This window comes from Lonchura striata, chromosome 10 (assembly GCF_050655825.1).
Source record: "Lonchura striata isolate lonStrDom1 chromosome 10, ASM5065582v1, whole genome shotgun sequence".
Classification (NCBI taxonomy): Eukaryota; Metazoa; Chordata; class Aves; order Passeriformes; family Estrildidae; genus Lonchura; species Lonchura striata.
The window spans coordinates 24,941,177-24,968,921 of NC_140712.1; the positions used below are offsets into that span (position 1 = coordinate 24,941,177).

At 62.4% G+C, this 27,745-nt stretch overlaps 2 protein-coding genes across 7 annotated transcripts; one reads left to right on the top strand and one right to left on the bottom strand.

The window, feature by feature from the left end:
• Positions 1 to 15: 15 nt before the first annotated feature.
• Positions 16 to 21,432, top strand: ZNF710 (zinc finger protein 710). Of its 6 annotated transcripts, XM_085589096.1 has the most exons (6): positions 15,448 to 15,508; positions 15,562 to 15,888; positions 17,569 to 18,988; positions 19,597 to 19,788; positions 20,219 to 20,393; positions 20,628 to 21,432. In XM_085589096.1, the coding sequence occupies exons 2-6, from the start codon at positions 15,842 to 15,844 to the stop codon at positions 20,798 to 20,800; spliced, it is 2,007 nt and encodes a 668-aa protein (XP_085445222.1). In that variant the 5' UTR covers positions 15,448 to 15,508; positions 15,562 to 15,841; the 3' UTR covers positions 20,801 to 21,432. The 6 variants fall into 6 exon arrangements, with proteins under 6 accessions (XP_085445223.1, XP_085445220.1, XP_085445221.1 ...); XM_085589097.1 differs by lacking the exons at positions 15,448 to 15,508; positions 15,562 to 15,888 and adding an exon at positions 16 to 294; XM_085589094.1 differs by lacking the exons at positions 15,448 to 15,508; positions 15,562 to 15,888 and adding an exon at positions 24 to 294 and having other exon boundaries at positions 19,528 to 19,788.
• On the bottom strand, positions 21,330 to 26,857 carry IDH2 (isocitrate dehydrogenase (NADP(+)) 2). Its single transcript, XM_021541803.3, has 11 exons — positions 26,737 to 26,857; positions 25,730 to 25,821; positions 25,196 to 25,361; positions 24,643 to 24,803; positions 23,986 to 24,129; positions 23,580 to 23,716; positions 23,334 to 23,485; positions 23,147 to 23,259; positions 22,965 to 23,062; positions 22,749 to 22,841; positions 21,330 to 22,423 (listed from the first exon to the last, which is right to left on the bottom strand). The coding sequence occupies exons 1-11, from the start codon at positions 26,825 to 26,827 to the stop codon at positions 22,336 to 22,338; spliced, it is 1,335 nt and encodes a 444-aa protein (XP_021397478.3). The 5' UTR covers positions 26,828 to 26,857; the 3' UTR covers positions 21,330 to 22,335.
• Between the last annotated feature and the right edge of the window lie 888 nt (positions 26,858 to 27,745).

A 27,745-nucleotide genomic window follows, 5' to 3' on the forward strand; every position in this document is an offset into this window, starting at 1 on the left:
GGGCTGTGTTAGACCACGCCTTCTTTTAAAGGGCCAGCGGCACCCTGAAGGGTGTGTGCCCGGACGGGGCGAGCGCGTGGGAACCGGCGGGGGCAGAGCTCACCGGCCACTGCCCGGTCCCGCTTCCGCCCAGCGCGGGCACACACCGGCCAGGGCCCGCAGTAACGTGAGAACAGGGCGGGGCAATCCCGCGTGGCACCGGGCGCTAGCCACGGGCCCTTACCGAGAGGGTACGGACACGGCTCCTCGGGACCGCCGGGCACGGCGGGGGACATCGAGGGCCGGGAGAGAAGGGTCAGTGCGCGCCGCGGGGCTGCGAGGAACGGGAGAGGAACGGGAAGGGAACGGGAGAGGGAACGGGAGAGGAACGGCGGCCAGCGCAGGGACCGCGCGTGCTGATTGGCTGAGGCGCCTGCGGCCGCGGGCATCCGCCTGCTGATTGGCTGAGTCAGCAGCCTCTTGAATCCGCGCTCTAATTGGCCGGGATGGCAGCATCCTCTTGAATCCGCGTTCTGGTTGGCTGAACTGGGCGCGTCCTTCTGAATCCGCGTCCTGATTGGCTGGAGCGGACGGGCCGCGACTCCCCGGCAGCCGGCGGTGCCGGGGCTGGCCCGGCCCCGCTCCGGGTCCCGCTCCCGGTCCCGGTCCCGCTCCGGGTCACACGGTGCACCCCGCTCCGTGTCCCGCCCGGTTCCCCGCCCTGTGCCCTGCTTTGTTGCCCGTCCCGTGTCCCAGCCGGGTCCCGCCCGGTGCCCGCTGCAGGCACAGCCGGAGGCGGGGGCAGCCCCGGGAATGCAGGGCAGCGAACCTCCTCGCGCCCCGTCACTGCCGGCGGCGCTTGTGCCCCGGCGGAGCCGTTCCAGGCCGCGGGGCACGCGCGGAGGAAGCGGCGCTCTGGGCACCGCCGGGGGCACCGCCGGGGGCACCGCCGGCCCCGCGCTCCGCAGGGCTCCGGGCTGGGACGTGACGGGATGCTGGGCGGCCCCCGGACACGCGCGGGAGATGTGAGCAGGGCAGCGGGGACGGAGCAGGGAGCTCGGCTTTCGCCACGAACACAAAAAAAACCCCCGAAAAGCAGAAGTGAGCCCAGACAAAGGACTGCGTGTGGAGACTAACTCTGCTGCGATTAGCCCGGCCGGCGCCACCTGCTTCCAAGGGGATGAGAATCTCCCGAGTCACGGCTGCCTCCGCATGCTCCTTCTTCTGTGGGGAGGAGACCCTCCTCTTCCTCCTCCTCCTCCTCTTCCTCCTCCTCCTCACGATGGGAGCCAAAGCCTGCAGCCTGCAGGGTTGCCACCCCCTCTCCCTCCCAAGTCACATCTCACCCCCGTCCCTCCCTCTGGGGAGCAGTGGCCTCCTGCCTCCACATCCCCACAGCTGCGTAGCTCAGCCTCTCCCTCTGCCTTCTCGGGGGAGCCAGGAGCACCCCCTTCCCCAAACCCCCAGCTTCTGGATCACCTGCTCCCTTTCCCATGCCACATCCCATCTCACTGCCTCCTCCGGCCACCTCCTCCCACCCTACCGCGGCCTTTCCCTCCGCCTGTTTGTGTGGGTGAACAGCATCCCCCCCCAAACCCTCCAATTCCTGCAACATCCCTAATTCCTCTCATCCCGTTCGTGGCGAGAGGAGTCCTTGCCATCAATCCCTACAAGCTTTTTGGCGTGCCCATGACCTTTCCCACCCCCGTGGCAGAGGAGAGCGATGCCCAGCTGGATGTGGGTCTCTTGGGAAGGTCATCCCCTCCTCGGCATCATTGCGTGGGGCCACAGCCCCCAGAAGGAAGGGTGAGGTAGAAAACGACCCCTGTGCTGCCGGGGGGGACATAAGGCAGGGACAGCGTGGGCATAGGGACCACTCCCACCGCCAGTCCCCCCACTGAGCCCCCAAACTGGTACCGAGGGCGGCCCCGGCTCCGGTGGAAGGTGCTACTGAAGCGGGGGGCGGCTCGCGGTGGTCGGGCAAGTTGAGGAGGGGGAGGAAGATGAAGGGCGGGCGAGTTAGGAGGAGCTGCTTTGCATCCCTTCACGTCAGCCCTGCCTCATTCCCTCCTTCTTCCTTCCTGCGCACCCAGCGCCGGGCCCGGAGCCGCCGCCGCCGCCGCCGCCCCGCGGAGCCGCCGGTGAGTCCCCGCCGGGCCCCGAACGCCCACCGACCCTCCCCGCTTCCCACGGGGGTACCGGAGCGGGGACCCCGCGGTGTCGCCGCCTTCCTGCCCCGCGCCACCGAGACGGGAGCGATGGCGGCGGGAGGGACCGGGAGGAGCGGGGCGGACCGGGGGTCCCGGCTCCGTGCCTGCTCCCCAGCAGCCCCCGAGAACTTTCCCCGCGGCCGCCCGCAAACTTTCTGGGCCCGCAAAGTTGCGGGGAGGGCGCGGGGCGGGGGCCCTGACCTGTTGCGGGCGGGGGCGGCGGCGCGGGGAGGGATGCTCGGGGCCGGGGTCGGGCCGCGCCGGGGCTCCGGTCCCCGAGCGCCGTGCTGAAGTTTGGGGAGTTTCCTGGTGTTCGGGAGGGGTCCCGGCTGGGGTCCGCCCGTCCGCTCCGGGGAGCGCAGTGCAGTGGGGGTGACCGGGTGGGCTGGTCCCGCACCGGGCGGGTCCCGCCCCACCTTCGGTCCCGAGCACCGGCAAGTCCCGGTGTGGGACCTCCCGGTGCTCCGAGGCGGCTCCGAGAGGGCTGGGGGGGCCTTTGGTTCTGCGCCCAAGCGAGGGACCAAGGGGAGCCGTGTGAGAGCCCTCCACAGCTCTGGTCATAACAGCGTGTAATGGGTAAATTAGTTCTATTAATTAATTAGTCAAGCATAGGATTTTTCTTGTGAGCAGCTGTGTAGGAAGAGAAGGGTGACCAGGGGGAATAGGGGCAGCCCAGAGCCTGACCTGTACCAGACTGAGCCTGACCCCACCCCAGGTTCAAAGACTGCAGCTCCATCAGCCCCCCACATCCCACACCCCACTCCTGTGCCCCACACCCCGCTCCTGTGCCCCACACCCTGCTTCTCTGCCCCACACCCCCCTCCTGTGCCCCATGCCACACTCTGTGCCCAACCCATGCTGCCAGGCTTGCCTTGGTCACTTCTGTGGCCGGGGTTTGAACAGGCCCCACGGGCTGTGGGTCCCACACGGCACAGCTGGGTCCTGCGGCCGTTCAGGCTGGCCACAGGATTAAGCAAATGTAGCCTGGGCTGGAGACAGACTCCAGGCTTGGCTCTGCAGGGGTCGCAGGGAGGCAGCAGCCTCGGCGCTCGCCCTGGAGCTGCCAGGGTGCCCAGTGCCTGGGGGCCGTGGGGAGCAGCAGCCGGGGCAGCGTGGCCGGGCTGTGGCCGTGCCCTGCTGCCAGCCTGGGTGACAGTGTCCTCACTGCAGGAGCTGCCAGGGAACAGGCACATCCCCCTCGCCCAGGCCCAGCTCCTCTCCTGTGAGCAGCTCTGTGTCAGTGCCCTCTTTATGGGTCACACTGTGTCCCTCCAAAATGGGAAATAGCTGAAGCTCTGCTGCAGCCCAGGACACGTTGCCACCAAACCTGGGGGTGACTCGTGGGGTAAGATGTGGATCCCGCAGCCGTGGGAGTGGAGCACCTCTGATGGTGGGGTCACAGCTCAGCACGTTGGCATTTTGGGCTTGGTTTAATCCCCAAGAGAGTGTTTGTTTTGGGTGGTTTTATTGGGCCATTTTCATTTATCAACTAGTTTGGGAATCGCGGTGTGGAGAGGGAGGAGCACAGGCACTGTCAGGCTTTGCTCTCCGGCTGGGAATACTGAGGAATCTACAAAGCAGTAGGTTTGTACTGCCAGGAACATGCCAGCATCACAACCTTGAGAGAGAGGCTGCCAGCACTCCTGTGTTTTAGTTATTCCTGTGGAGAAGTCAGCTCCAGCTCAGCCCAGTCTCTGGGAACGTCCCTGGGGCTGCAGGCCAGAGCCAGTGCTGGGGTGAGGGGTAGCCCTGTGTCAAGCGGGCTTCCTGCTGGGTTTGTTGCCCTCTGCCACGCACTCCCAGGTTTGGTTTCCCTAGCCCCATCACCTCCCTGGCTCAGGTGCAGCTCCTGGAATGCCCCGAATACCAAATTCAGGGCACGTGTGCCACGAAGGTGGCACGGTGGGGCTGGAGGAACGCTGCAGGATGGCCGGGATGTGATGTGCCACAGTGCCCAGTCCCATCCCCTGTGCTGCCTGTGGCTAGAGTCCTCAGCAAGAGTCATGGTCCCCCTGAGCCCTTCCCAAAGGGCTCAGCCTTGGCAACAGAGACCACGACTGGTGACAAGTGTTCTCCCTTTGCTCCTCTGTCCCACAGTTTCTCCTCAGCCCCATGCACACCCTCCTCTTCCTCCTCCCTCCCCCTGGCAAGTGGCTGTGGGTCACAGAGGGGTTGGTGTGGGAGAAGACCTGGCACAGCCCGTGCCCAGCGTGGCTTTTCCCCAATCCCAGTTTCTGCCCAAAACACAATGAAATGTGGCATGTCTGTTGGGAAGGAGGTGCTCCTGCCGAGCTGCGGAGGAAGGTCTGTGTCGGTGTGTTTGGGGTCTGTATTTGGACAAGGGGGGCTGCTCTGCTCGCCTGGCTGCAGCTTCAACTGAGGAACAGGGTTCTCCCGCCAGAGGGAACAAGTGATGATAAACTTTCTTTCCCAAACTTTAAATTAAAGGGGAGAAACACGTTTTTTACTTTTCCTGGTCTTTCATTGCAGCTGTTTGAGTGACAATTGAGTATTTCTAGTATTTCTAGTGAAAATTAACAGAACAGTATGTCGGCACCTGTGGGCGGCTCTGCAGTGCCCCTGTGCTGTCACCTCCTGGTCCTCAGAGTGCTTGGACAAAGTTCATTGCAAAGTGTCACAAATTTTAGTTAAAGGAAAAGTGACCAGTGTCTGGGTGCTCTGTTGTGCAAAGACAAACTTGGAGAAAGTTCACGTGAATTTTCTCCAGATTGGCTCCAGGGATACCCCAGGGATAATGGGGTGCTGGGGAGCACCGTGGCTGGAGAGGCAGGGAGGTCTGGTGGGACAGGGTACGTCTTGTGGCCCTGGAGATTCAACACCAGGTTGCTCCAAGCCCCATCCAACTGCGCCAGGGATGGGGCAGCCACAGCTTCTCTGGGCAGCCTGTGACTATTCCCTGCCCTCTGTCAGTCTGGTGCCATTCTTGCTGGCACTCCAGCTCCTTGTCCCAAGTCCCAGAGTGGGCAGGGAGGCAGAGCGGGCAGGGAGGAAGCAGCGCGCAGCCGTGCTCGTTGTTTTAGTTCCACTTCTCGTCCGTGGGGTGTTTTAGTTCCACTTCTCGTGCGTGGGGACCCGCCCTGGTGCCTGGGCAGTGTGCAGCCTGGGTGCTGTGCTCGGAGCTGCGGGACCGGAATGTCCCGGGGACCGGAATGTCCCGGGGACCGGCGCTGGGACGGCGCGGGGCGGGGGCTGCCCGTGCTCTGCACGGAGCCCTCCCGTCCCCTCGGCCCCGCAGCAGGGCCCAGGTCCCTCCCTGGGCACGGCTGGGTCTGGCCCCCGGCCATCGGAGCCCCGCCAGGCTGGAGCCCAGTCCTGCCCTGCCGGGGGTGACCTGGACAAGGAGAAGACAGGGAGGAGGGACAGAGCTTCCAGAGGAAGAGTGCTCACCACTGCCTCTAAATTTATCTTTCCTGTTCCTCAGCAGCAGCATTGTCTCATGCCCATTCTCTGGTGTCAGGCCATTCTCCCCTCTCCGCCTCTCTCCTGGCACCCTGTCCCTCCCCATGCTATCCCGGTTTAACCAGCTCTGTCTCTTCCTTCTTTTGCTTTCAAGTTTTAATCCTGGTGTGCTCTTGGCTGCTTTCCCCTTCTCTCACCTCTGGTCTGTTCCCACACCCACCATCCCAGGGCCCTCCCCATGTCCCGCAGCACCAGCCCCTGGCTTGGGGGTTAAACTGGGGACTGGGTGGTTGCCAGTTCCTCTGGCTCCAGACTGGAATCCGTGAGCAAGCTGGAGAACAGAGGTGGGAGCTTTCCCTTTGTCCAACCTGTGATGGGCTGCTCTGAAGGGAGAACTTCTGCTTGGAACCATGGAATCATTTTGGTGTGACAGGACCTTTGCGATCACAGAAGCCTCAAGGCAGCCTGGCCTGCTCTTCCCAACCTCCCAAGAGATGCTGCACATGACCAGGGGGATCAGGGACATCCTGGGCTGGCTGGGTGGGTCAGAGATGCCCAGAACCAGCCTGGTTGGTGGCTGCTGTTGGGAACAATTGTTCTTGTGATTAGGATGGATGTTCCAGGGAGCTGCTTACCTTCCCAGTCAATCCACAGGGATTGTGAGGCTCTCCTTCCTCACAAAGGCCTTTCTATTCTGAATCCTGACCCCTCTGTCATCCAGAATGTAGGCATCTTAAACTCCCAACCCAAACACCTCCCTGCTCCATGGCAGTCAATTCTTTGTTTGTTTATGGAGCTGGCTGAGAGCAGCCCTTGCCAGGCACAGCCTGACCTGCCCTCCTGGCCCTGCCCTCGGCTTTGCTCCAGAGCCATCCTTGCTGTGGCCATTCTGTGCTCGCTGTGCACAAAGTCACCAGCCCTAGAAGTGTTCAAATGCTGTATGGACGTGGGCACATGTTTTAGTGGTGGCCTTGGCAGTGCTGGGGAGTGGTTGGACTCCATCTCAGAGGGTTTTCCAGCCCTGATGGTTCCATGATCCGTGATTCCAGCCCCGGCTCACGTGTGCCCATGGCTGAGGGGGCACCAGCCTTGGGAGCCCCCTCAGAGCAGCTCTGACCTCGGGCCAGGAGTGCCCTCTGGAGAAAACATGCTTTCCCAGAGGCAGAGCCATGGGCAGAGCTGGAGGAGTCTCCCCCACGTGAGCTCCGAGTCTCTGCTGGGTCCCTTCCCTTCCCTTCCATCTGCCTGGGCCACCGTGCAGGCACCAGCCAGGCCTGGCTGGGCCATTGCCTGCCCACAGCTAGCCCAGATTTACTGGGGCTCCAGTGGTTTGGCTTGGCTTTGTGATTATCAACAAGGGACACACAGGAGGAAATCATTTCAACAGCTGAGTATTGTGAGTGTTTATGGGACTTTCTGGCCGTGAGAAGGAAGAGCACAAAGTACGGGGGTTGTGTAGATTGGGATGAGAACGGGGAGGGTAAGTGGAATAGACCCCAGGGCGAGCCAGAGCTGCCAGAACCAAGGCAGAGACAGCCCAGCCACACTGAGACCCTGGGAAATATTAATATGATGAGTAAATGGTGCAGATATCCCCAGCCTCCCGCTCACGAGCAGGATTTGCCCACTGCATCTCCCTGTCTGAGCCCTGCATGCCAGGCAGGTGACCCATCCCCTGTGCCCCCAGCAGCTCCCAGGCCAGGTTCATGCAGCACTGGCTCAGTTTGCAGGGACAGCCACGAGCTGCAGGGCCCTGGGCGTTGCTCCCAGCGAGCTCCCGGGTCGTGTCCCTGTCCCCTGCCTGACCCCTGACATGCTCTGGACAGAGAGCCAGACCCGTTCTTCCAGCTCCTTTTCCAAAGATAAATATGTGTAGTTCTGTATAAAATCCTGGCCTGTGTCCAGCGTCGGGAGCACTGCAGGAGCTTTCACAGCATGGTGACACACAAAAGCACACGTGCAATAAGTGGGAATTGCGTTCCACCCTGGCCCCGTGACCTGGCAGCAGCGTGCAGCCAGCGTGGCATCCCCAGACCAGGCACCTCTGCCTTCCCCAGGCAAAGCAGCCAAGTGCTGTGCTGCTGTGGGTCTCAAGGCCTTGGCCATACAGACAGGCTGGTGCTGCAGGGGCAGCAGGCACAGCTGGCCTTGGGCCATACGGGCACGTGTGTCTTCCACACCTGGCTTGGGTCAGTCCTGAACTGGGAATTCGTGAGCTGCCACCAGCAGGGACCTTTGTCCGGTGCCTCCTGCTCCGTCTGTCCAACCCAGCCCCCCAAACTCTTGCCCTGACCTGCTCAGCTGTGCAGGAAAGGATCCAAAATGCTTCCCACCTCGGGGATCTGAAAGTAGAAGTGGTACTGGCAGCTGTGCAGCTGGGTTTGTTCCTGTAATGGTGTGACACGTCAAAGAGCCTTGCTGTTGGAAAACTGGGAGTGGGACACTCCCAGGTGGCCTGGTCCAGAGCCTGGTGTTGGTGGAAGGGGGCTCAGTGCTCCCCAGTTCCTGCCCATGCCTCTTCCTGTGAAAGCTCTGGCTGCCTCCCCTGCGTTCACCTGGGGTCTGTGGGAAATGGAATCGCCGTGCTGGGCTCCGGGCTCCGCAGCCGGTTCCTCGTGCCAGAGGTGACTCCTGAGCCACAGAGCCTGAGGTCGGTGTCCCCTGCAGGCTCAGCTGTGCCCCTTGCTGGCACCTCCCCACCCTGAGGTGGGTCACAGCTGCTGTGCTGTGCTCGGGGATGTCCCGGGGGCTGAGCACACAGGGGCAGCCTCTGCAAGGCAGAGCAGGCTCAGGATCTGGAGCTGGCCCAGCACGAAGCGTGCCCCTGCCCTGCAGCCCCTCGCCTTCCCCAGCACCGCCCTCCAGCAGGCACACACGTGCAGGAGTACCCAGTTGAGCATTAATTATCATGCTCAAATTAGAACCCCTCAGCCACGATTAGCCCATTGCCCAGCCCTGCAGTGGGACAGCAGACATGGGGATGGTGGCAGAGCTCAGCGATGCCCGGCTCGGGGGGCACAACATCCCCTGGGCAGCAGGCAGCCCCAGCCCTGCCTGGGATAACTGCAGGAGAGCCGTGGGGAGCTGTTTGTGCCTGTGCTGGGCCCTGCTGAGGTTCCCTGCTGGCCTCGGGGCTGGGGGGTGGGCAGTGAGGGGTAACAGAGGGTGCAGGCTCAGGGGGTGCAGGCTCAGGGGGTGCAGGCTCGGGGGGTGCAGGCTCAGGGGGTGCAGGCTCGGGGGGTGCAGGCTCAGGGGGTGCAGGGTTCAGGGGGTGCAGGGCTCAGGGGGTGCTGCCCAGTTCTCGTGGGATGCTGAACCTGTCAGCAGTCTGTGTGCTCTGGGCTATTCACCTTCCTCACTGCCCTTAATCTGGTTGGACATCGCTGGTGCCATGGGTGGATCTGGGCCAGCCCTGCGTTTCCACTTCTCTGTCCTCGCAGTCCAGCACAGGACAGAGCCTGGGGACACAGGGGCAGCCGGGCCCAGGAGCACCATCCTGCAGAATGGATGGGCTCCACACGTGGCAATATCAAAACTGGACTAAAACTGCTCCCAAGCATAAGGGCAGCAATGCTCTTGAAAGTAACACCCTTAAGTGAGACTCTTCCCCCTGTGGGGATCCTCCTTTGCACCCAAGCGGCTCCTTCACAGTCTGTTCTCTTTGGGGTGACAGACATCTCCCATTTGTACCGTTTTGGGTCGGTTTTCCACTTTTACAGCCAGCTGGGTCACACACACCAGGATTCCTGAACTGCTGCCTGTGTGCTGTCTCCTCGGACCTCTGGCCACATTGAAGGCTCTGCCCCGAAGCCCCAGCAGTTCATGATTAACCCCAGGCCTGGGGGTGCTAAGCAGGAGCTGTGTCCAGCAGGAGTGATGCCACATGAGCTCAGGACGTTCCTCTCACCCTCAGCCCCGGGCTGTTTTGGGGTTGGATGGCATCGCATGGTTCTCTACAGGACACCAGGGTGCCTGTTGCCTCTGTCCCACAAGAGCTGCTGTCCTGGTGGGCTCCATCTCCCGTGTTTTCCTCCCTCTGGGTGTCACGTCCCTTTGTCCCACATCCCAGCACTGCTCTCCCCCTGCACCTTGGTTCATTTTGGGCTGTTTGGGCACTCTGGTCCAGCTCCACACGTGCAGGTCTGTTAACCCCTGCCACCGCTGAGGATGCTGAAGGAACGGGGGCGGTGCTGGGGCTCACAGACCCGGGCAGAGCCCTGCGGGGTGCACCAGGCAGGGCTGGCTGCGGGCAGCTTTGGGGCTTGCAGGGCAAAAGGGGCTGCACCCCCCTTTTCCCTCTGCTCCCTGCAGGACCCAGCACAGCATCAGGCCCTGGGTTTGCCTCTGCCACAACCATCCCTGACCTTTCCCTGCAGGGTTTTGGGGACTGCCCTGAATTCAGGCTTGTTCCTACAGGTTTGTGTGCTTGGGCTGTTTGCTCCTTCATTTTCCAGAGGATCAGTGAGGTGGTGAAGGTAGTCCCATTGCTGAGTCCCTTTTCCTTTCTGTCCCCATCTGCGTGTGTGAGTGCTGGGAACGGGTTTGTCAGTGCCTCGGCGCCTTTCAGGGTCTTCGCAAAGAGCAGATTTATTTTCTGCTATGCTGAGAATTAGCTCCCCTTTCTTCCTCTTCCCTCTGCCCCCGCTGGAAAGAGAGAGAATGCAGGGAAGAAGAAAGGATTTCCATCGCGGCGGTGATTGGCACAGCCCTGAATGAGAGGTCATTCCAGCCGGCTCTTTCTTTTCAGGGCCCTTTTTTCCTGCTCCCTGTATTCAGGCTGGCAGCATTCTTTCTTTTCAAAGCTCCTCTGTCTGTCTCTCTCTTCCCCCTCCTTTATTTTTCATCCCTTTTCTTTACTTTTGCTGTCTTTTCATTCTGTTTTTCTCCACCCCCTTGGGGCTCCATTTTTTTCTTTCCCTTTTCCTCTATTCAGTTCCTTTTTTTCTTCTCGCATCTCTTTTGAATAGCTCGGCTATTTTCGGAGAGGAAAGGGACTGTGCCGGGGAGAAGCCGTTACAGCAAGGAGGAACTTGAAAGTCTTTTCTTTCCCTGTTTATTTCATTTAAAAGCAAAAATTGTTTTCCAAGGCAGAGCGAGGGTTCTGTGTGGAGCCTTTGAAGCCAGGCTGGGACAGCAGCGGGGCTGGGGGCCCTCCCTGCTCCTGGCAGAACCCATTTGCTGCTGGTCCCCAACCCCTGCCAGAGCCCTGGGGTGCTGCCAGAGGGGGTCCAGGCAGCAGCAGCCCCTCTCCCTCAGCTCACCCCACACCAGTTACCTGATTTAAAGGCTCTTCCTGCCCCTGGGCTCAGGGGCAGCTGCATTCTTAGGGATGACCATAAAGGCAGGTCCTGGACCCCTGTGCTGCAGCACAGACCTGCATGCTCCGGGGTGGCAGTGCAGGAGCCCAGTTTGTCCCAGGGGGGAACGGGGGGCTCACGGGGGACTCGTGGGGTGTGCCAGGTGTGCAGGTGTGCCTCGGTGGCGGTCAGTCCCTGCGCTCAGAGCAGGGGGACACAAGGTGCCCGTCCCACAGGAGTGGCAGGAAGGTCTCACACACCTGCACAGGGACCGGGGCTCTGAGGGAACCCCTCGCTCGGCAGATGAGGTGGGCCCATCACTGGTCCAGGTGCCACCAGAGCTCAGCTCGCTGTCCCCACGCCCTGCTGCCCCCGTGCCATGCCAGGAGGGCTCTAGGGGCACAAGGGCTGGGAGACCAGGCCTGAAGCACGACCAATTTGCTCTGCCAGGGACGAGATGCTGAGCCCTGTGGCACAGCAACAGGAGCTCCTTGGGAAGGCAGCTGGGGCCAAGAAAAATCCCCTTCCAAAATGCTCGCTGCCTGGGCACCACTCTGGGCACGAACCACTGGTGGCTTTGGTGCAGCTTCACTGGGGCTTTGGTGCAGTTTTGATGCAGCTTTGGTGCAGTTTTGATGCAGCTTGGCTGAGGTTTTGATGCAGCTGTGCTGAGGTTTTGGTGAGGTTTTGATGCACCCTTGGCTGCTGACAGACCAAGCCCTGGCTAGAGCAGAAGGCTGGCTCCAGCAGTGGCTCTGGCTCAGCCCATACAAAGTTCCCTAAAGAGCTCCCCAGGGCAGGGGCAGTGCTGGTGGCCACGGGCCTCTGCTGGGCTCCTGGCTGTGCCACAGCACGGGAGTCCCGTGGAAGGGACCCCGAGTCAGAGCCAGGCTCCCAGAGCCCGGAGCAGCCTGGCTTCCTCCCACCTTTCCCTTACCACCATGCCCAGCTGGGTGCAATCAGGACTCTGCTTTCAGGAAACTCCTTTTCCACATGAATTATAGTCCCCCCTTGTTTTGCTGTAACAGAATTTGAGGGTGATTTATGGCACGGGAGCTGCTGATTTCCATGCTGGCCGTGTTAGGATCACGGAGTCACGGAATCCCAGATTTGGAGGGACCTCAGGGATCACCTGGTCCAGTCTTCCCTGGGAAGAGTCTAGACGGGACAGGAGGCTGTCAGGTGCTGGAGAAGGGCTGCGGGGCATTGTCACCCCACTGTCCTTGGCCCGGAGGCGCTTTGGGGTGTGGGCAGGGGTCCCGTGCCAGGCGTGTGGGCTGCGGGAGCAGGGCCAGGGCCCTGTGGTTAATTAAACAGATCATTGCTTTAAAGTGAGATTCAAATAATTGTAACCCTGAGACAGAGAAGGCATTGGAGGAGATGAAATGGGAGAGAGCGAGAAAGGAAGCAAAGGACAGAGGTTCAGAATGGAGAGGGAGATTAGGAGAGAGATGAAAGAGAGAGGAGAAAGATAAGAGGGAGAGAGGGGACAGATCTCGGCTCGAGATGGGCGTTGCCAGGGAAACGGGAAGAATGAGGGAGCAACTGGAGGGATGGAGGAGCACAGGATACTGGGGGTGGGGAGCGAGGGATGGAGGAGCAGAGGGATGGAGGAGCAGAGGGATGGAGGGTTGGAGGGATGGAGGAGAAGAGAGATGGAGGCTGGAGGGATGGAGGAGCAGAGGGATAAAGCCTCGGTGTCAGCAGGAGGAAAAAGGGAATTTCCAGCAGAACAGGAAGCAAGAGTGGCATATCAGCTCAGCACAGGTGCCTGTGTGCTGGGAAGAGCATTTGGGGTGGCAGCTCTGTCCCTCTGCAGTGAGCAGCCACAGCACCTGGTGCTGTCCTTAGCCTGACCCGGGTCCCAGAGCCCTGGGCAGATAACAGAGGAGCCAGGCAGCTCTGTGCTCATCACACTTTTGCTCTGCAGCACTGGTAACCTCTGGTTATTTGAAACCATTCATTTTCCCTCCCAGAGTTCACCAATAACCATACATTTTCAAAGGGGTAAATATTGATGGACACCGTGATCAGAGTGAGAATATCTCAGGTCCATGGAGTGTTTTCAGAGGAAGTACCCCTGAAGAGGCTGGGGAGGGTTTGATGTGCTGTGATAACACCCTCTCCTCCAGGAGCCCTTGTCTCTTCCAGGGCATCACTTTCCCCAACTTGGTTTTCCTCCTGTTCTTATTAAAACATGATCAACATCCCTCTGCAAACCCCAGGTTGTGCCCTTTGTTTTGTGAAGCCAAAGCCCCCAACGACTGCTCTTCCTGCCCCCAGAAGCACTTCAGGGACAGTGATGGCACGTCTGTCACTGGCTGGAGATTGTGGCTCTCTCATCCACTGACAGTGGAGTTTTCTTTTTTCTGAAGAAGTTTTCCTTAAAACAAAAGTTTTCCTTTAAAAATGTAGCTTGACAGTATCTAGTGTGGAGACACTGACTGAATTTAAAGAGGTATTTGTTTTCTGCGTCTCCTACCTGTTTCTCAGAGCTTTGTCTCGTTTTTACAGCAGTTCCTCTGTATCAGGGTCAGTTCTGGGGCAAGAAGTGCCAGTTTTGGTTCTGCCCCAGGGCGTAGAGCCACTCTGTGGGTCAGCCCCTGGCACAGAGCCAGGGCCAGGCAGTGCAGCCGAGGTGACCCCCAAATCCTTGGGCTGGGGCAGGACAGACATGCTGGGTCAGGTTTAAGAATAATTTTAGTTGTGATTTTCAGAAAAACAACATTTTTCTCTTTGGAGTTGTGGGGGGCTGAGCAGCTTTGTATGAAATCTGCAGGCAAGATGAAAGCCTGTTTTCCCCTTTATTAAATTTAAATGAAGGCTGCTTTTGAGAAAGGAAAGAAAATAAAATCAAAGGTTTCTCACAAATATCAGATCCATTATCAGCCATTTTTGGTACAAAGTCTTGAACAGTTTTACTGCACCCTTCCCCAGTGAGAACCCCGAATGCCCAGGGTCTCCCTTTGTCCTGGGGCTCAATCCTGTGCCTTGGGAGCTTTCCCCGAAGATCTGCACCACCACATCTGTCCCCAGGGAACCCCCCAGGCTCTGGGAGCAGAGGGTCTGCAGAAGGGTCCCACCGAGAGCCCAGTAAGGGGGGTCCTGCAGGGGACAGCCAGGAGCCAGTCCTACATGTCCTCTTTCCCGTGGCACCGGCTTGTCAGGCGGCCTGGGGACCTGTGTCTCAAACTGCTGCTGGTGCCAGCTGGGCTCTGGCCCCTGCTCAGGTGCTGGGGTGAGACAGAGCAGGGCAGCAGGGTGGGCTCCTGCACGCCTGCTGGGGGTCCCTGCTCCTTGGGAGAGCTGAGAAGTCAATCAGTCCCCCAGACCTTTGGATTTTGGGTACCTGGGCCTCCCGTTCCTGCAGGAATGTTGGGTGGGAGTTGGTGAATGCTGCTGCCTCTGGGCTGGTGAGGGGGCTGGGAATGGAGCCCGGTGGCAAACAAGGGTCACTAATGGGGCAGCAGGGGCTCCCCAGAGCTGCCCCTGGGGCCGTGGCTTGGATGGCTCTGAGGGCGTGGGTGGTCCTTCAGCTCAGACCCTTTTGGGTCTCAGGTGTTACAAACCTGCGGGTGCAAAGGTGAGGCTCCTGTGGACCAGATGTAATGTTTCCATGCTGCCCAACTGAGGATTTGCCAGGCTCTTACCTCTACAGTGGTGGTGCTGGCCAAGGGGCTGGGTGGGGTGGCACGAGGATTGGGCAGGTGGGTGAAACCCAGGGAGGAAAAACAGCAAAGGGAAGGGAAACGTGCCCACAGACATGGTGCTTAGCCTGGTGGCTGGAAAATCAGGAATCCAGCAAGGAATGTGCTGGGAGTGGAGAACCTGCTGTGCAGATGCTGCTGCCAGAGGGACCCAGAGAGAAGTGAGTATCTGAGGAGCTAATCATGGAGCAAGAGAGGAAAATAGAAGTAAAATAGCACAAAGAAGTGAAAGCCATGAAAAAAACCTACTGTAAGTGACCAGGTGGTGAGTGAGGAGCTGGTGGAGGCTCTGAGCGGGGCAGCCAGAGCAAGGGAGGGCAGAGTCTGCAGGATGTGCCAGGGCAGAGCCTGGATCTTCCCAGATGTGTTGGGAAAGACGTGAGGAGAGATCGCATCAAAACTAAACCTTGGAGTGGGAGGAGAAATGAAGAAAGAACCCCAAATTTCATAACTCCAAAGGATCGGGACAGCAGCCCTGATCTGCTGGGCCCAGGTGCATCCGTCCTGCGGTGCTGGCGGGTGGGAGATGGAGGAGAGGACTGGGAGCTCTGCACATGGCAGAGGCAGAGGGGACATTGCCAGCGTGTCTGTGTGACCCCCAGGTGGGACCGGGATGGGCAGGCGAGGGTCTGCCTCGGGAGATGAGCCCCAGGGACCCGAGCCTGGCCCCAAGGGCTGGCCTCGAAACCTGCAGGTTACTAAGGCCGGAGGAGGGTTTGTTTCCAGCAGCACTGGAGGGGCCCCGAGCGTGGGGGTGAGAGCCTGCGGGTGCAGGCGGGCTGGGAGGAGGAGGAGCCGGAGGTGCTGGAGTCCCTGCGGGGGACAGGAGGCTCCGCAGTGCCCGGGCTCTGCATGGCCCAGCCCGGCGCCGGGGCTGCGGGCACCGGGGCTGCGGGCACCGGGGCTGCAGGGCTGCGGGCACCGGGGCTGCGGGCACCGGGGCTGCAGGGCTGCGGGCACCGGGGCCGCACCGGGGCCGTGCTGCGCTGCTGGGGCGAGGCTGGCAGCGCTCTGCCGGGAGTTTCCTGGGGGAGCTGAATGCATGACCCCACCTCGCTTGCCAGTGCATTGGGAAACGGCGTTTCCAGCTGCCTTGGCAAGTCCCGGGGCGCGGACAGGGAAGTGAGAGCGGGAAGTGAAGCAGCTGCCTGTGCCCTGCTCCTCTCCCCCGTGCTGTTTGTGCAGCTGCGGCTCCCGCGGCCCCAGACAGCAAATCTACACCGGGTAGATGGAGACAAATCTACTCGTGTGCGCGATGGAGACAAGCGCAGAGAGGTTTGTGCAGCCCAAGGCTTCGGCTCTCCTGCTGAGGAGGGGAGCTCGTCCCCTTTCCCAGTGCCCAGAGCAGGAATCCACATTTACCTCCCCCAAAAGCCTCTGCTTTGGGGTGGTTGTAAGATTCTCTGGTAGTGGTCTGGGGGACGTGCGGGTGCGTTGTTCTTGTCTCGGGGGGCTTGTTTTGGGGGGCAGAGAGCCAAGCAGCATGCTGTGGGGCACTGGCCCCTCTGCCGCGCTGGGCTGGTGGGGAGAGCAGCTGGGTCCCTCTGGCGTGTCCCTGCTCCTCTGCCGCGCTGGGGCGGCTCGGGGGCCCCGCGGGCAGGGGGTCCCAGCGGGCGGGGTACGGCCGGGCTGTCGGTGCACGCCAGCTGCCGCCTCCCCGCCTGATCCCTCTTCTTCCTCCCGCCCTCCTCCTCTTGCCGCCGCCGCCCTCCCCCACTCCGTGCTTTGTTTCGCTGCCTCCGCACTAGTCCTCCCCTCATCCCCTTCCTTCTCCTCCCTCTCCACCCCCATCCTCTTCCTCTCCGTCTCCTGCCGCCGCCGCCCCCCGGCCCCGCTCCCTGCCCGCTGCTCTCCGGGCGCTCGGGCAGGGCTGCCGGGCTGCTCGGCTGACACCGTTCCGCTGCCATCTCAAGCCCGGGCAGGGTCCCCTCACCGGCTCTGCCTGACCCTGGCCCAAGAGCCAAGTGCTGTGGCCAGTGCCAGCCCCGCGGTGGCCCAGCAGACGGGAGGGGACTGAGGAGGGACCCCAGATGTCTGCGGCCAGCCAAGCCCCTGTGGTTGGTGTTGCTCCCCTTCTCTGCCTTTTCTCACGCCGGTTTTGACTTCCCCATCATCCCACCCCCTTCCTCACCCCGTGCCGTGTGCTGTGGCCGGTGTTTGCCCAGGGCGGTGGCATGAGGGGACACTTCTGGGGTCGGCAGGAGCAGGCAGCTGCCTGCAGCACAGACCATGCTCAGTGTCCCTCCGGCCGACCTGGCTGCAGGGATGATGCCCAGGCATTGTGGGGTTTCCCTTCTCTAAAGTGGAGGTTCATCCCACGATCTCCTCATGCTCTGGGGTTCTCCTGGGACTGTGACAGAATCTGGCTCAGAATTTATCCCTGTTTTACCTCCCCCGCAAGATTTCTTTGTTGTAGCTGCAGGAATAATTGTATTTAGGAGAACACTCCTCCGGCAGGAGGAAGCAGCAGCTCCCGGGCGCATCCTGGCTGTCCCCGCTGGGGGAGGGTCTGTGGTGGTGCTGGAGCCGCAGGGTGAGTGTGCCAGCCCCCGGGCTGAGCAGCACAGCTCAGGCTGTGCCCTGCTGGGTCTGCTCCCCGTGCCTGCTGCTGCTGCTCTGCCGGAGCTCAGAGCCACGCTCAGCTGGGCCCAGTTCCCAAACTGTGTGGGCACTGGTTCCCTGGAATCCCTCTAGGAGCCTGAGGGCATGCAAGCGGCCAAACCCAGGTGCTAACAGCCCATCCGGAGAGGCTGGCAGTGGCACGGATCCCAGCTTCCCTCCTGGCCCCAGCCCTGCCCTGGAAGCTGGGGCCGCTGTGTCCCACATGCTGGGTGTGTGGTGCTGGCCCCACGCTGGCCCCACGCGTGTCGCTCTGGGGTTCACGACGGGCTGAGCCCGGCGCCACGGTGCCTGTGCTGGGGGCGCCGGGCTCAGGGCCGTGTCTCTCCCCCTCAGCCATGACAGCGTAGGCCGGCGGCGAGACATGGATCGGTTCAGCGAGTGCGGGACGCAGACGGACGCCGTGGTGGTGCTGTCCCTGGCACAGGCTGCCGTCCTGGGCCTGGTGTCCGACAATGAGCTGCTCGGGGCCACCGTCACCCCGGCCGGCTTCTTCCCGGGGCTGGCCGGGGAGCAGCTGGACAGTGCCGCCATGGAGCCCGGGGAGCCCGAGGGTGAGGAGCAGGCGCCCGGGGACGGGCAGGACGAGGACGCCCTGGAAGCAGACTCCTCCCTGGAGAAGCATGCCCGGAGGAGGAAGAGGCCGCCCGTGAGGCTGATGCCCAAGGTCAAGAGTGAGAAGGCAGAGGTGGAGGCTGAGCCACCATACAACGTGTCGGTCCCCGGGGACGAGGAGGAAGAGGGGCAGCACGGCCCCGCGCCCCAGCCCCCCGAGCCCAGCCAGGAGCCGGCGGTGGAGAGCGGTGCCGTGAAGATGATCGACCTGGGCACCTTCAGCAGGAAGCCCCGACGCCTGCGGCACCTGCGCCGGCATCGGGAGCTGGAGGGCGCCGAGCGCCGGCGCAGGGGTGCTGACCCGGCCGGCAGCACTGTGGGGGCCCCGCAAACCATGGGCACCTTCGAGGCGGGCGCCCCGTCCCCGGGTGAGGCGGAGGCCCCTGCGCCGGCATCCCCCGAGCAGGTGAAGAGCGAGCAGGGCTGCGGCTGGCAGGAGCCGGGCGAGCTGGAGGCGGCCGGCGGCACCAGCGAGCACAGCAGGAAGGCGCAGCTGGACCGGCTGGACATCAACGTGCAGATCGACGACTCCTACCTGGTGGAGGCAGGGGACCGCCAGAAGCGCTGGCAGTGCCGCATGTGCGAGAAGTCCTACACCTCCAAGTACAACCTGGTGACCCACATCCTGGGCCACAACGGCATCAAGCCTCACTCCTGCCCACACTGCAACAAGCTGTTCAAGCAGCCCAGCCACCTGCAGACCCACCTGCTGACCCACCAGGGCACACGGCCCCACAAGTGCGGGGTGTGCAGCAAGGCCTTCACTCAGACCAGCCACCTGAAGCGGCACATGCTGCTGCACACCGACATCAAGCCCTACAGCTGCCGCTTCTGCGGCCGCGGCTTCGCCTACCCCAGCGAGCTGAAGGCGCACGAGGTGAAGCACGAGAGCGGGCGCTGCCACGTGTGCGTGGAGTGCGGGCTGGACTTCTCCACGCTCACCCAGCTGAAGCGGCACCTGGCCACGCACCAGGGCCCCACGCTCTACCAGTGCCTGGAGTGCAGCAAGTCCTTCCACTACCGCAGCCAGCTGCAGAACCACATGCTGAAGCACCAGAACGTCCGGCCCTTTGTCTGCACCGAGTGTGGGATGGAGTTCAGCCAGATCCACCACCTCAAGCAGCACTCGCTCACGCACAAGGTAAGGGCTCAGGGTCCTCTGGGGTGCTGCCCTCATCGTGCCCAGAGGAGATGTGCCAGCTCTGGATGTGGGTGCTGGCGGAGAGGAGTGTCCCAGTGCCCCTAGTCCTGGCAGGAGGTGGGTGGTGCAGGTGGGCAGTAGCACCTGTGGCTGGCATTAGCTGGGGTCACTGACATGCAGTGAGGGGGTCCCTGGGGTGCAGCCCCTGCCCTTCTGGGGGTTCCCTTCCTCAGGGAGGGAGTTTCAGACCTGCTGCAGGGTAAGCTGGGGGGCCCTGTCCGGGAGCTGCCACAGCCCCTCTGGGCAGGCTGTGTGTGGGTGTTTGCCCTATTCCATGGGCTCGTTAGCAGGGGACAATTGGAGTGGGCCCCAGAGCAGAGCTGGCACTCAGCTGCACTCACAGAGCCCCTCCAGCCCTCACCCACAGCCCCTGCATGTCACCGGGCTCAGGCCAGGCTGGGCTCTCAGATACACCCGTGCTGTGCTCAGCACAAGGAGCCTATCCCTTGCCCATGGGGTCCCTTCCCCACTCTTGGCAGCCCTCGTGTGTCCCCGGTGCCCGGGGGTCTGCCCGAGCTCCCCCCCAGCCCACACCTCCCCCCCGGCAGGGCGTGAAGGAGTTCAAGTGCGAGGTGTGCGGGCGGGAGTTCACCCTGCAGGCCAACATGAAGCGGCACATGCTGATCCACACCAGCGTCCGGCCCTACCAGTGCCACATTTGCTTCAAGACCTTCGTGCAGAAGCAGACGCTCAAGACCCACATGATCGTGCACTCTCCGGTGAAGCCGTTCAAGTGCAAGGTACCGGTGGGGCTGGGGATGTGAGAGCACGGGGGAGCACACATTCTTACTTTGCTGTGCCCCCAGAAATCTGGCCGGGCTGAGCCCTTGGGCATGGAAGCAGCTTTGTGATGCCTCACCTGCTCGCTTGGGCATGCAATATTTGCTCTGAGCTGTGACGGGAGCATTGCTGCTGCTGAATGACAACCAGTGCCTCTCTCTGGCCAGTGCTGGATGCTCTGGAGCTCCCAGCAGCACCAACACTGCATCCCCAAGCCCCCCCCAGCGCAGGAGGAGGGAGGGAGCCCCTTTGCTGTTGGCAGGAGCCAGGAGGGACTCCAGGAGGGCAGCAGCCCCGTTACTTTGGTGGAGCCCCAGGGCACCCCGGGGGCCAGGTCTGCGCTGCAGAGCCTTGGCTAGCCCTGTCTGACCGCGGGCTTGCTGCCGGCAGGTCTGCGGGAAGTCCTTCAACCGCATGTACAACCTGCTGGGGCACATGCACCTGCACGCTGGCAGCAAGCCCTTCAAGTGCCCCTACTGCTCCAGCAAGTTCAACCTGAAGGGCAACCTCAGCCGGCACATGAAGGTCAAGCACGGGGTGATGGACATCAGCCTGGACAGCCAAGGTGGGTCCCCGGCGTGGCATCGCGACTGCCCTGCAGCCCTGGGAGCCGGGCCGGGCCGCACGGGCTGCGGCAGCCTCGCGTCCTCTCACCCAAAGGGTACCCTCACAAGCAGCCCAGATCGAGCGGGGCTGCGGCTCCCGGGGAGTTTTGGGCTCCAAACCCAGGGAGGGGGTAGCTGCTGGCCCCAGCCCTCCCCACAGCTCCTCCATTGCGTGTCCCTGTGCTGACTCCTAGATGCCATGATGGAGCTGGCTGGGGCTGACCACACCGAGCTGGATGGCCAGCAGGAGATGGATGACTTCGAGGAGGAGAACTCTTACAGCTACGGGGCTGTGGGCAACCCTCCTGACGAGCACACGCTGGCTGAGCAGGCCATGAAGGAGATGGCCTACTACAACATGTTGTAGCCCAGGCTGGTGGGTCTGTGGGGGTTTGGTGGGGTTAAGAGGGGCTGCAGCACTCAGCCAGGCGCCCCAGAACTGGAGAGATGGTTTCCACTGGGCTTGGGGAACACAGGGATGTCCAGAAGACTTTTCTGGACCTGCCTTGGCTCTGTTGCTGCCCCCCTGTCCCTGCCTGCACCCTGCACCTGATGACTTGAAGCTGCAGGCAGGGGAGGCATGACCCAGCAGATCACTGAATGAGTAAGGATGGAAGGGGCTGCTGTGGAGCACGACGATGAGCATCACTAATTATTCTACCTCCTGGGTCCCCCCTCTCTGCACAGGACTCCCCTGACGGGCAGAAGCCCCTGCCCGCATGAGGAGGTGGGTTTGCATTTCCCACTCACCCCAGGGCTCCCTGTGTCAGGCGCTGGGATGCAGAACAGAGTATTTTCGTAGCTCAGGGTGCAGTCAGCGCCCACAGCTCCGGGTCTGGAGCTGCAGCCAGCAGTGGATCCGGGGGAGGCAAACCCAGCCCAGCCCCAGCAAATGATGGTATTTTGAAAGTAATTTATTTTTTTCAGATGTGCCGCGTGGTTGGTTTTATCTTTTCACTGAGTTCAGTTCCCTTCAACCAATGTGCTTTGTAAACCTGTGTAAGCTGTGTGGTCTGTGTGGGGAGAGGGGTTCTGAGGGACTGAGGGCCAAAGTGGGGTCCTGGGCAGAGCCCCCCCTGAGGAACTGGGAACTGGTATCCCCTCCTTACCCCCCGGCTACTCTGGGGCTGGAGGAAAAGGCTCTCACTGGGGCAGCCTGTGAGGTGGGGGTTTGCCTCCTCCGTGCCCAGGGACGTGGCGGGGAAGCAGCTGGGGCAGTGCCCAGTCTGGGACCACTCTTTGGGCTCTTCACTCTCTGCTGTGGGGCAAAGGACTCACAGCACCCACAGCACTGCCCCCCAGGAGTACCCAGAGCTGGGTCGGGTCCTGGGGACCAGCCTGGGTGCAGGGTCTGGGACACCTGTGCTGACCCCACACACCCCCTACACTTTCTGTCAGTGGCTGAGCACCATCTGCCCCATCCCCAGAAGCCCTGGGCTGGTTCTGGGTGTGCCTACTACCCCTGCCAGCCTTGGGGCAGGATGGAGATGGCCACAGCCTTGGCCTGCCCGACCCTTCCTCAGCACAGCAGGGCTGGAGACCCCCCTGTGCTCCCCTCAGGGCCATGCCAAAATGCTGGAGTGCACAGCCCTCCCAGGTTGGCAAGGCTGAGTTGAGGGCTCTGGCTGCCCCCAGCCCGCAGTGTAAAGCTGTGCCAGGTACTGTGCTGTGGCTGGGGTGGTATTTAATGGCACCACACAGGTATGGGGTACATGAATCAGGGATGGACAGACACCCCCCACACGCCCCCCCCACCCCTACACTCCCCTGCTACAAAGGCTTTAGAAACACTAAGAAAACTTTAGAAAAAATATTCAACTGTTCCTGAGCTGTCCTGGGGAGCTGGGGAGGGCACTGGGTCCCTCCCAGCCCCATCCATCCCAGAGATGGGGAGGCTGTCTCCTATTTCTTGCCCAGAGCCTTGTCCAGGTTGTTCTTGATGGCATCGAGGAAGTCGGTAGTGTTCACAAAGTGCTCATTCAGCTTCACACTGCGGAGACAGACAGGGATTGCTGGGGGTCCCTGCCTGCCTCCTCCCACAGGCACCACAGCCCTGGGTCCAGGCTGTGGCCCCTGCCCAACCGAATCAGTTGTGAACAGCCATCTCAACTCCCTGGGGACTGTCCAGAGAGGCCACCATGCACAGCCAGCTCCTGGTCATTTGAGGCTGCCCTGCAGGGCCAGCCCGTCCTTGTGGTCACTATGCTGTTCTTGTGGCCACCCTACAGGGTCACCCCACCCATACAGTCACCCATGCAGCCACGCTGCCCTAGTGCCGGTGGCTGCCCCCTGCTCTGCCCTGAGAGCCACCGTACTTGGCAAGGCCGTGGATGCAGCCAGCAAGGTCCTTCGTCATGGTCCCGCTCTCCACTGTGTCCACACAGACCTTCTCCAGCGTCTGCGCAAACCTGGGGACAGGGGACGGGTTTGGGGGACAGTCTGCACGGCTGGGCCACGGGCCCTGCCACGGCTGCGACCAGAGCAGCTGCTGGCAGGGACCTTCCCCCGGGGCTCCCCACCCTCATCCTCACCTGATGAGGTCAGGGTTGCTGTCCAGCTTGCCGCGGTGCTCCAGGCCGCGTGTCCAGGCGAAGATGCTGGCGATGGGGTTGGTGCTGGTGGGTCGTCCCTGCGCAGAGAGAGCGGTCAGCTGCCTGGTGTGGACAGCATGCCGGGGGCAGCCTGGCACTGGCAGCTCGCGGGCTCTGCCCACCTTCTGGTGCTCCCGGTAGTGGCGGGTGACAGTGCCGTGGGCGGCCTCGGCCTCGATGGTCTTCCCATCCGGACACACCAGGACAGAGGTCATCAGCCCCAGGGAGCCGAACCCTGCGGTGGGACAGGGGTCAGGACAGCTCCCAGGGGTGATGATGCAGAGGCCACCACACCCTACCCTGCTCCACCTTGGGCCAGGATGTCTGACTGGACATCCCCGTCGTAGTTCTTGCAGGCCCAGACAAAGCCGCCGGAGGATTTCAGCATCTGGGCAACCATGTCATCGATGAGCCGGTGCTCGTACCAGATCTTCAGCTTGTCAAACTCCGTCTTGTAGTGCCTGGGAGCCCAGGCCTGGGGTCAGCCGTGCTCACCCCACGTGGGTCTCACTGCCAGCGCCCCCAGGACAGCCCAGATTCCCCCCAGGTCCATACTTATCAAAGATCTCCTGGAAGATGTCCTTGAAGCGCCCGTCATAGGCCTTGAGGATGGTGTTCTTAGTGCTCAGGTAGAGCGGCCACTTCTTCTGGATGGCGTACTGGAAGCAGCTGTGCGCAAAGCCAGAGATGGACTGCAAGGGAAGCACGCGGCCCTCATGGGACCCTGTCCCTCAGCCTGGCACCTCGCCCAGGGTGGCAAGGCACACTGCCCTGCAGGGCTCCCTGAGCGCCACCTCATCCGTGTTGTACATGCCCATGCCCACACTGTGTCCATGTTGTACATGCCCACGCCCACACCGTGTCCGTGCTGTAGGTGCCTATGCCCACACCATGTCTGTGCTGTACATGCCCATGCCCACACCGTGTCCATGTTGTACATGCCCATGCCCACTCCACATACCTCGTCCGTGTTGTACATGCCCATGCCCACACCGCCACCAGGGAAGTTGAACACCTCCCACTCCTTGGACCCGCTGCCGTCCTTTGGCGTGAAGACCAGCTTGAATGTCCCAGACTTGTTCACCACAAAGTCGGTGGCTTTGTACTGCGGGGGCCAGGCAGAGCGTCAGGCAGGGGCCAGGGCAGGGTAAGGGCAGGGGCAAGGTAGGGCAGGGGCTGGGGCAGGAGCAGGGGCAGGGCAGCGGCTGGAGCAGGGGCAGGGGCTGGGGCAGGGGCAGCGGCTGGGGCAGGGGCAGGGGCTGGGGCAGGGGCTGGGGCAGGGCAGGGGCAGCGGCTGGGGCAGGGGCTGGGCAGGGGCTGGGGCAGGGGCTGGGGCAGGGGCTGGGGCAGGGGCTGGGGCAGGGCAGGGTCAGCGGCTGGGGCAGGGGCTGGGGCAGGGCAGGGGCAGCGGCTGGGGCAGGGGCAGGGGCTGGGGCAGGGGCTGGGCAGGGGCAGTGGCTGGGGCAGGGGCTGGGGCAGGGGCTGGGCAGGGCAGGGGCAGTGGCTGGGGCAGGGGCAGGGGCTGGGGCAGGGGCTGGGCAGGGGCAGGGGCTGGGGCAGGGGCTGGGCAGGGGCAGCTGCTGGCCAGCCCCACACGCCCAGCCCTGCACTGGCTCACCTGGTCACCGTGGGCATGGCGGCCAATGGTGATGGGCTTGGTCCAGCCGGGCACCAGACGAGGAATGTTCTTGCAGATGATGGGCTCCCGGAACACCGTCCCTCCCAGGATGTTTCGGATGGTGCCATTGGGGCTCTTCCACATCTTTTTCAGCTTGAACTCTGTGAGGCATGCAGATGGGACCCCTGAGCGACCCCCACAGGCCCCATGAAGCACATGGCTCCTGCCCAGCACCCAGCTCCACTGTGCCACAGGCTGCTGCCAGACCCTGCTGCAAGGGGAGGGACAGCCAGCATGAGATCATGGATGGCACAGGGCAGAGCTCAGTGTGTCCCCAGTCCCAGGTCCATGGGGTCCCCACAGCACCCCTGAGCCTGCAGGGTGGGGATGGGGGCACAGCACTGAGTATGGTGCAGCCCCAAACTCACCGGAAAGCTGAGCTGGCAGTGGAAGGCACTGCTGACCCCAGGGGGCACAGACAGGAGGCTCAGCACCCCACGGAGCTGCCAGCACCCCCAACAGTGACGGGAGCTCGGCCCCTTGCCCTGCCCACCTTCCACCCTGGCTTCATCAGGCGTGATGGTGGCACACTTGACAGCCACGCTGTACTTCTGGGTGGCCAGCGCTGAGTCAATGGTGACCTGGTCGTCCGTCTTGTCCCGATGTGGCAGCCCCAGGTCGAAGTATTTTAACTGGACATCCACGTTGGGCAGGATGAGCTGAGGGGCCAGGAGAGTGTCAGAATGGGGAGACAGTGCAAGGTGCCTGGGGAGCAGCACCACGGCATGGCCAGCCCTGGCACCCATCCCAGCCCAGCCCGCTGCCTGCCCAAGGTGGTTCTGTTGACCAGAATGATCCCCCTGCCTTGAACAGGCCTCCCTGTGTGAGACAGCTCCCGCTGCCCAGAACGGCCTCACATTAAAAGTCCTTCTGGTACTTGTGCCGATTTTACGACCTGCTTCCTGCAGACAGAGGGACCGAGGCAGGAGGGACAGACAGAGGGCAGCACAGGGATCTCTGGTTTCCCCTTCAACCCCCAGCTCCCCTTGTGGCACACCCGCCCGTTCCTGGGGCAGGACCCCATCACCTTCTCCTTAATGAAGGCCCAGATGATCCGTGTCATCTCGTCCCCATCCATCTCCACCACCGGGTTTGCCACCTTGATCCGCTTGTCAGCATCTGGAGAGGTGGGGGGTGTTAGGGGTGCACTCCTGCTCCCACAGCTCCACACCCTTGTGTGGGGCCAGGGCATCCTGTCAGGACCACACAGCTCTGCCCAGCCAGGTGTGGGTGCCACCCTGGCTCAGGCACAGGTACAGGTCAGGGGCAAGCCCCACTGGGGTCTGGGCCAGTTACTGGGGCCACCACTGCTGGAGTGGGGGTCAGAGTGCAAAGCCCAGCACGTGAGGGGGACAGGGACAGGGACACATTCTTCCCAGAGTGGGATCCACATGCAAGCTAGGCTCCAACACCTCAGTGAGATCAAGAACGGGACCAAAACCAGGAGCAGGTGCAGTCCCCTGGGGCCAGACTCAGGCACAAACCGAGGTGCAAATCCCTCTGTGGATCCTGGACCAGGACTAAAGCCCTCTGGGTGCCAAACCTGTCTGTGAGTCAGGTTCTAAAACCACATGTGGTACCCAGAGCAGAGGTGACCCTCCCTGAGTGGGACCTAAGCATTGATTGGCAACAAAACTCTGCTGTGTGGTACCAGGAGTGAACCCTCCTGGGGGGCAAAATCCCGCATTGGTCCGGGATGGAGCGACCCCCCCAACCCCCCCCACAGCAGGCTCAGAACAGGTACGAGCTGGAGCACAAAACGCCACGTGGAACAGGGACCAAATTCCCCCGGGACCAAAGTCATCCGTGAAACCCCTCGTAGAACCGGGACCAAACCCCGCAGGCCCAGAGCTAGCTACAAAACCCGGCGTGGGTCCGCAAAAGCCCGCGGACCGGCCGGTCCGTTTTCAGACACCGCCCCCCAAAAGAATCCGAGCCGCCGCCCCCCGCGGCTCTGGAGCACTCCCGCCCGTGGCGTGCACGGCCCCGGGACGCCGAGTGTCCCCCGCATCCCCCCGAGGGGTCCCCACTCACAGTGGCGGCGCTGCCCCGCGCCGGCGGCGGGCGGCGGGCAGCGGGGCAGGCGGCCGAGCGCCGGGGCAGCGCGGAGGTAACGGGCGGCCATGGCGTGGGCGGACGCGACGGGGCGGACACCGGGGCGCGGCTCTCTCCGCCCCGGGGCGGGACAGAGCCCGGCTCCCCTCGTGGGGCCCCGCGAGGGGTCGGGAGGGCCCCGCGCGGGGTCCCGCGGTGGGGTCGGAGCTTTGCTGCAGCCCGCCCCAGTGCCAGAGCGCAGCGCGGCCGCGATCCGCAGCACTCCCCGTTCCCACCCAGGGGATGCTGCGTCGCTCGGTACGTCGGGGTTACGGATAGGCGGCCAAACCCCGGGTGGAATGGGGACCGAACACACGCGGGATCAGACCCGTCTGTAAAAATGCCGTGTGGAATGGGGACCAGGCCCGATCTGGCCCAGGACCAAGTCTATCTGTAAAACCCTGTGTGGGATCTGGACCACCCCCTATGGAATCTGACTCGGTTGCCAAACCCCATGGGGATCAGGGACCAAACTCCCCCAGGACCTGATCCGGTTGTAAATCCCCTCGTGGAACAGGGAACAAAACCCCCTGGACCAGACCTAGCTGCAAAACTCTGCCTGGGATCAGAAATGAAACAAAACTTGGGGATCAGACACGGGTTTAAAATCCCTCTTGGAATTGCGAATGGCCCCGCTCCCCGGGACCAGACCGATTTGCAAAACTCCTCGTGGAAGCGGCATCAGACATCCTTAGGATCAAAGCCAGCTATAAAAACCCTCATGGAACTGGGACCAAACCCAGTGCAAAACTCGGCGTGAAACTGGGGGGGTACCGTGGGGTTGGGGGCATGCAGCCGTAGCCTGACCCTACATGGAAGCCGGCGTCCCTGCTCAGGGCCGGCGCGTGACTCGGCAGCTGGATCCAGCAGGACAAGGGCAACTGCCACTGCTCCACCAGGGACCTTCACCTCGCCTGGCCCCGCGTGGGGAGGAGGAGGAGGAGGAGGA

Coding starts and splice junctions, on each gene's coding strand:
- ZNF710 (XM_085589093.1), top strand. CDS start 15,842: ATGGAGACAAATCTACTCGTGTGCGCGATGGAGACAAGCGCAGAGAG. Junction 18,989..19,527: donor AGCACTCGCTCACGCACAAG/GTAAGGGCTCAG, acceptor CACTCTTGGCAG/CCCTCGTGTGTCCCCGGTGC. Junction 20,394..20,627: donor CATCAGCCTGGACAGCCAAG/GTGGGTCCCCGG, acceptor GCTGACTCCTAG/ATGCCATGATGGAGCTGGCT.
- IDH2 (XM_021541803.3), bottom strand. CDS start 26,827: ATGGCCGCCCGTTACCTCCGCGCTGCCCCGGCGCTCGGCCGCCTGCCC. Junction 24,804..25,195: donor TGATGAAGCCAGGGTGGAAG/GTGGGCAGGGCA, acceptor CATGCCTCACAG/AGTTCAAGCTGAAAAAGATG. Junction 23,717..23,985: donor GCATGTACAACACGGACGAG/GTATGTGGAGTG, acceptor CTTCCCTTGCAG/TCCATCTCTGGCTTTGCGCA.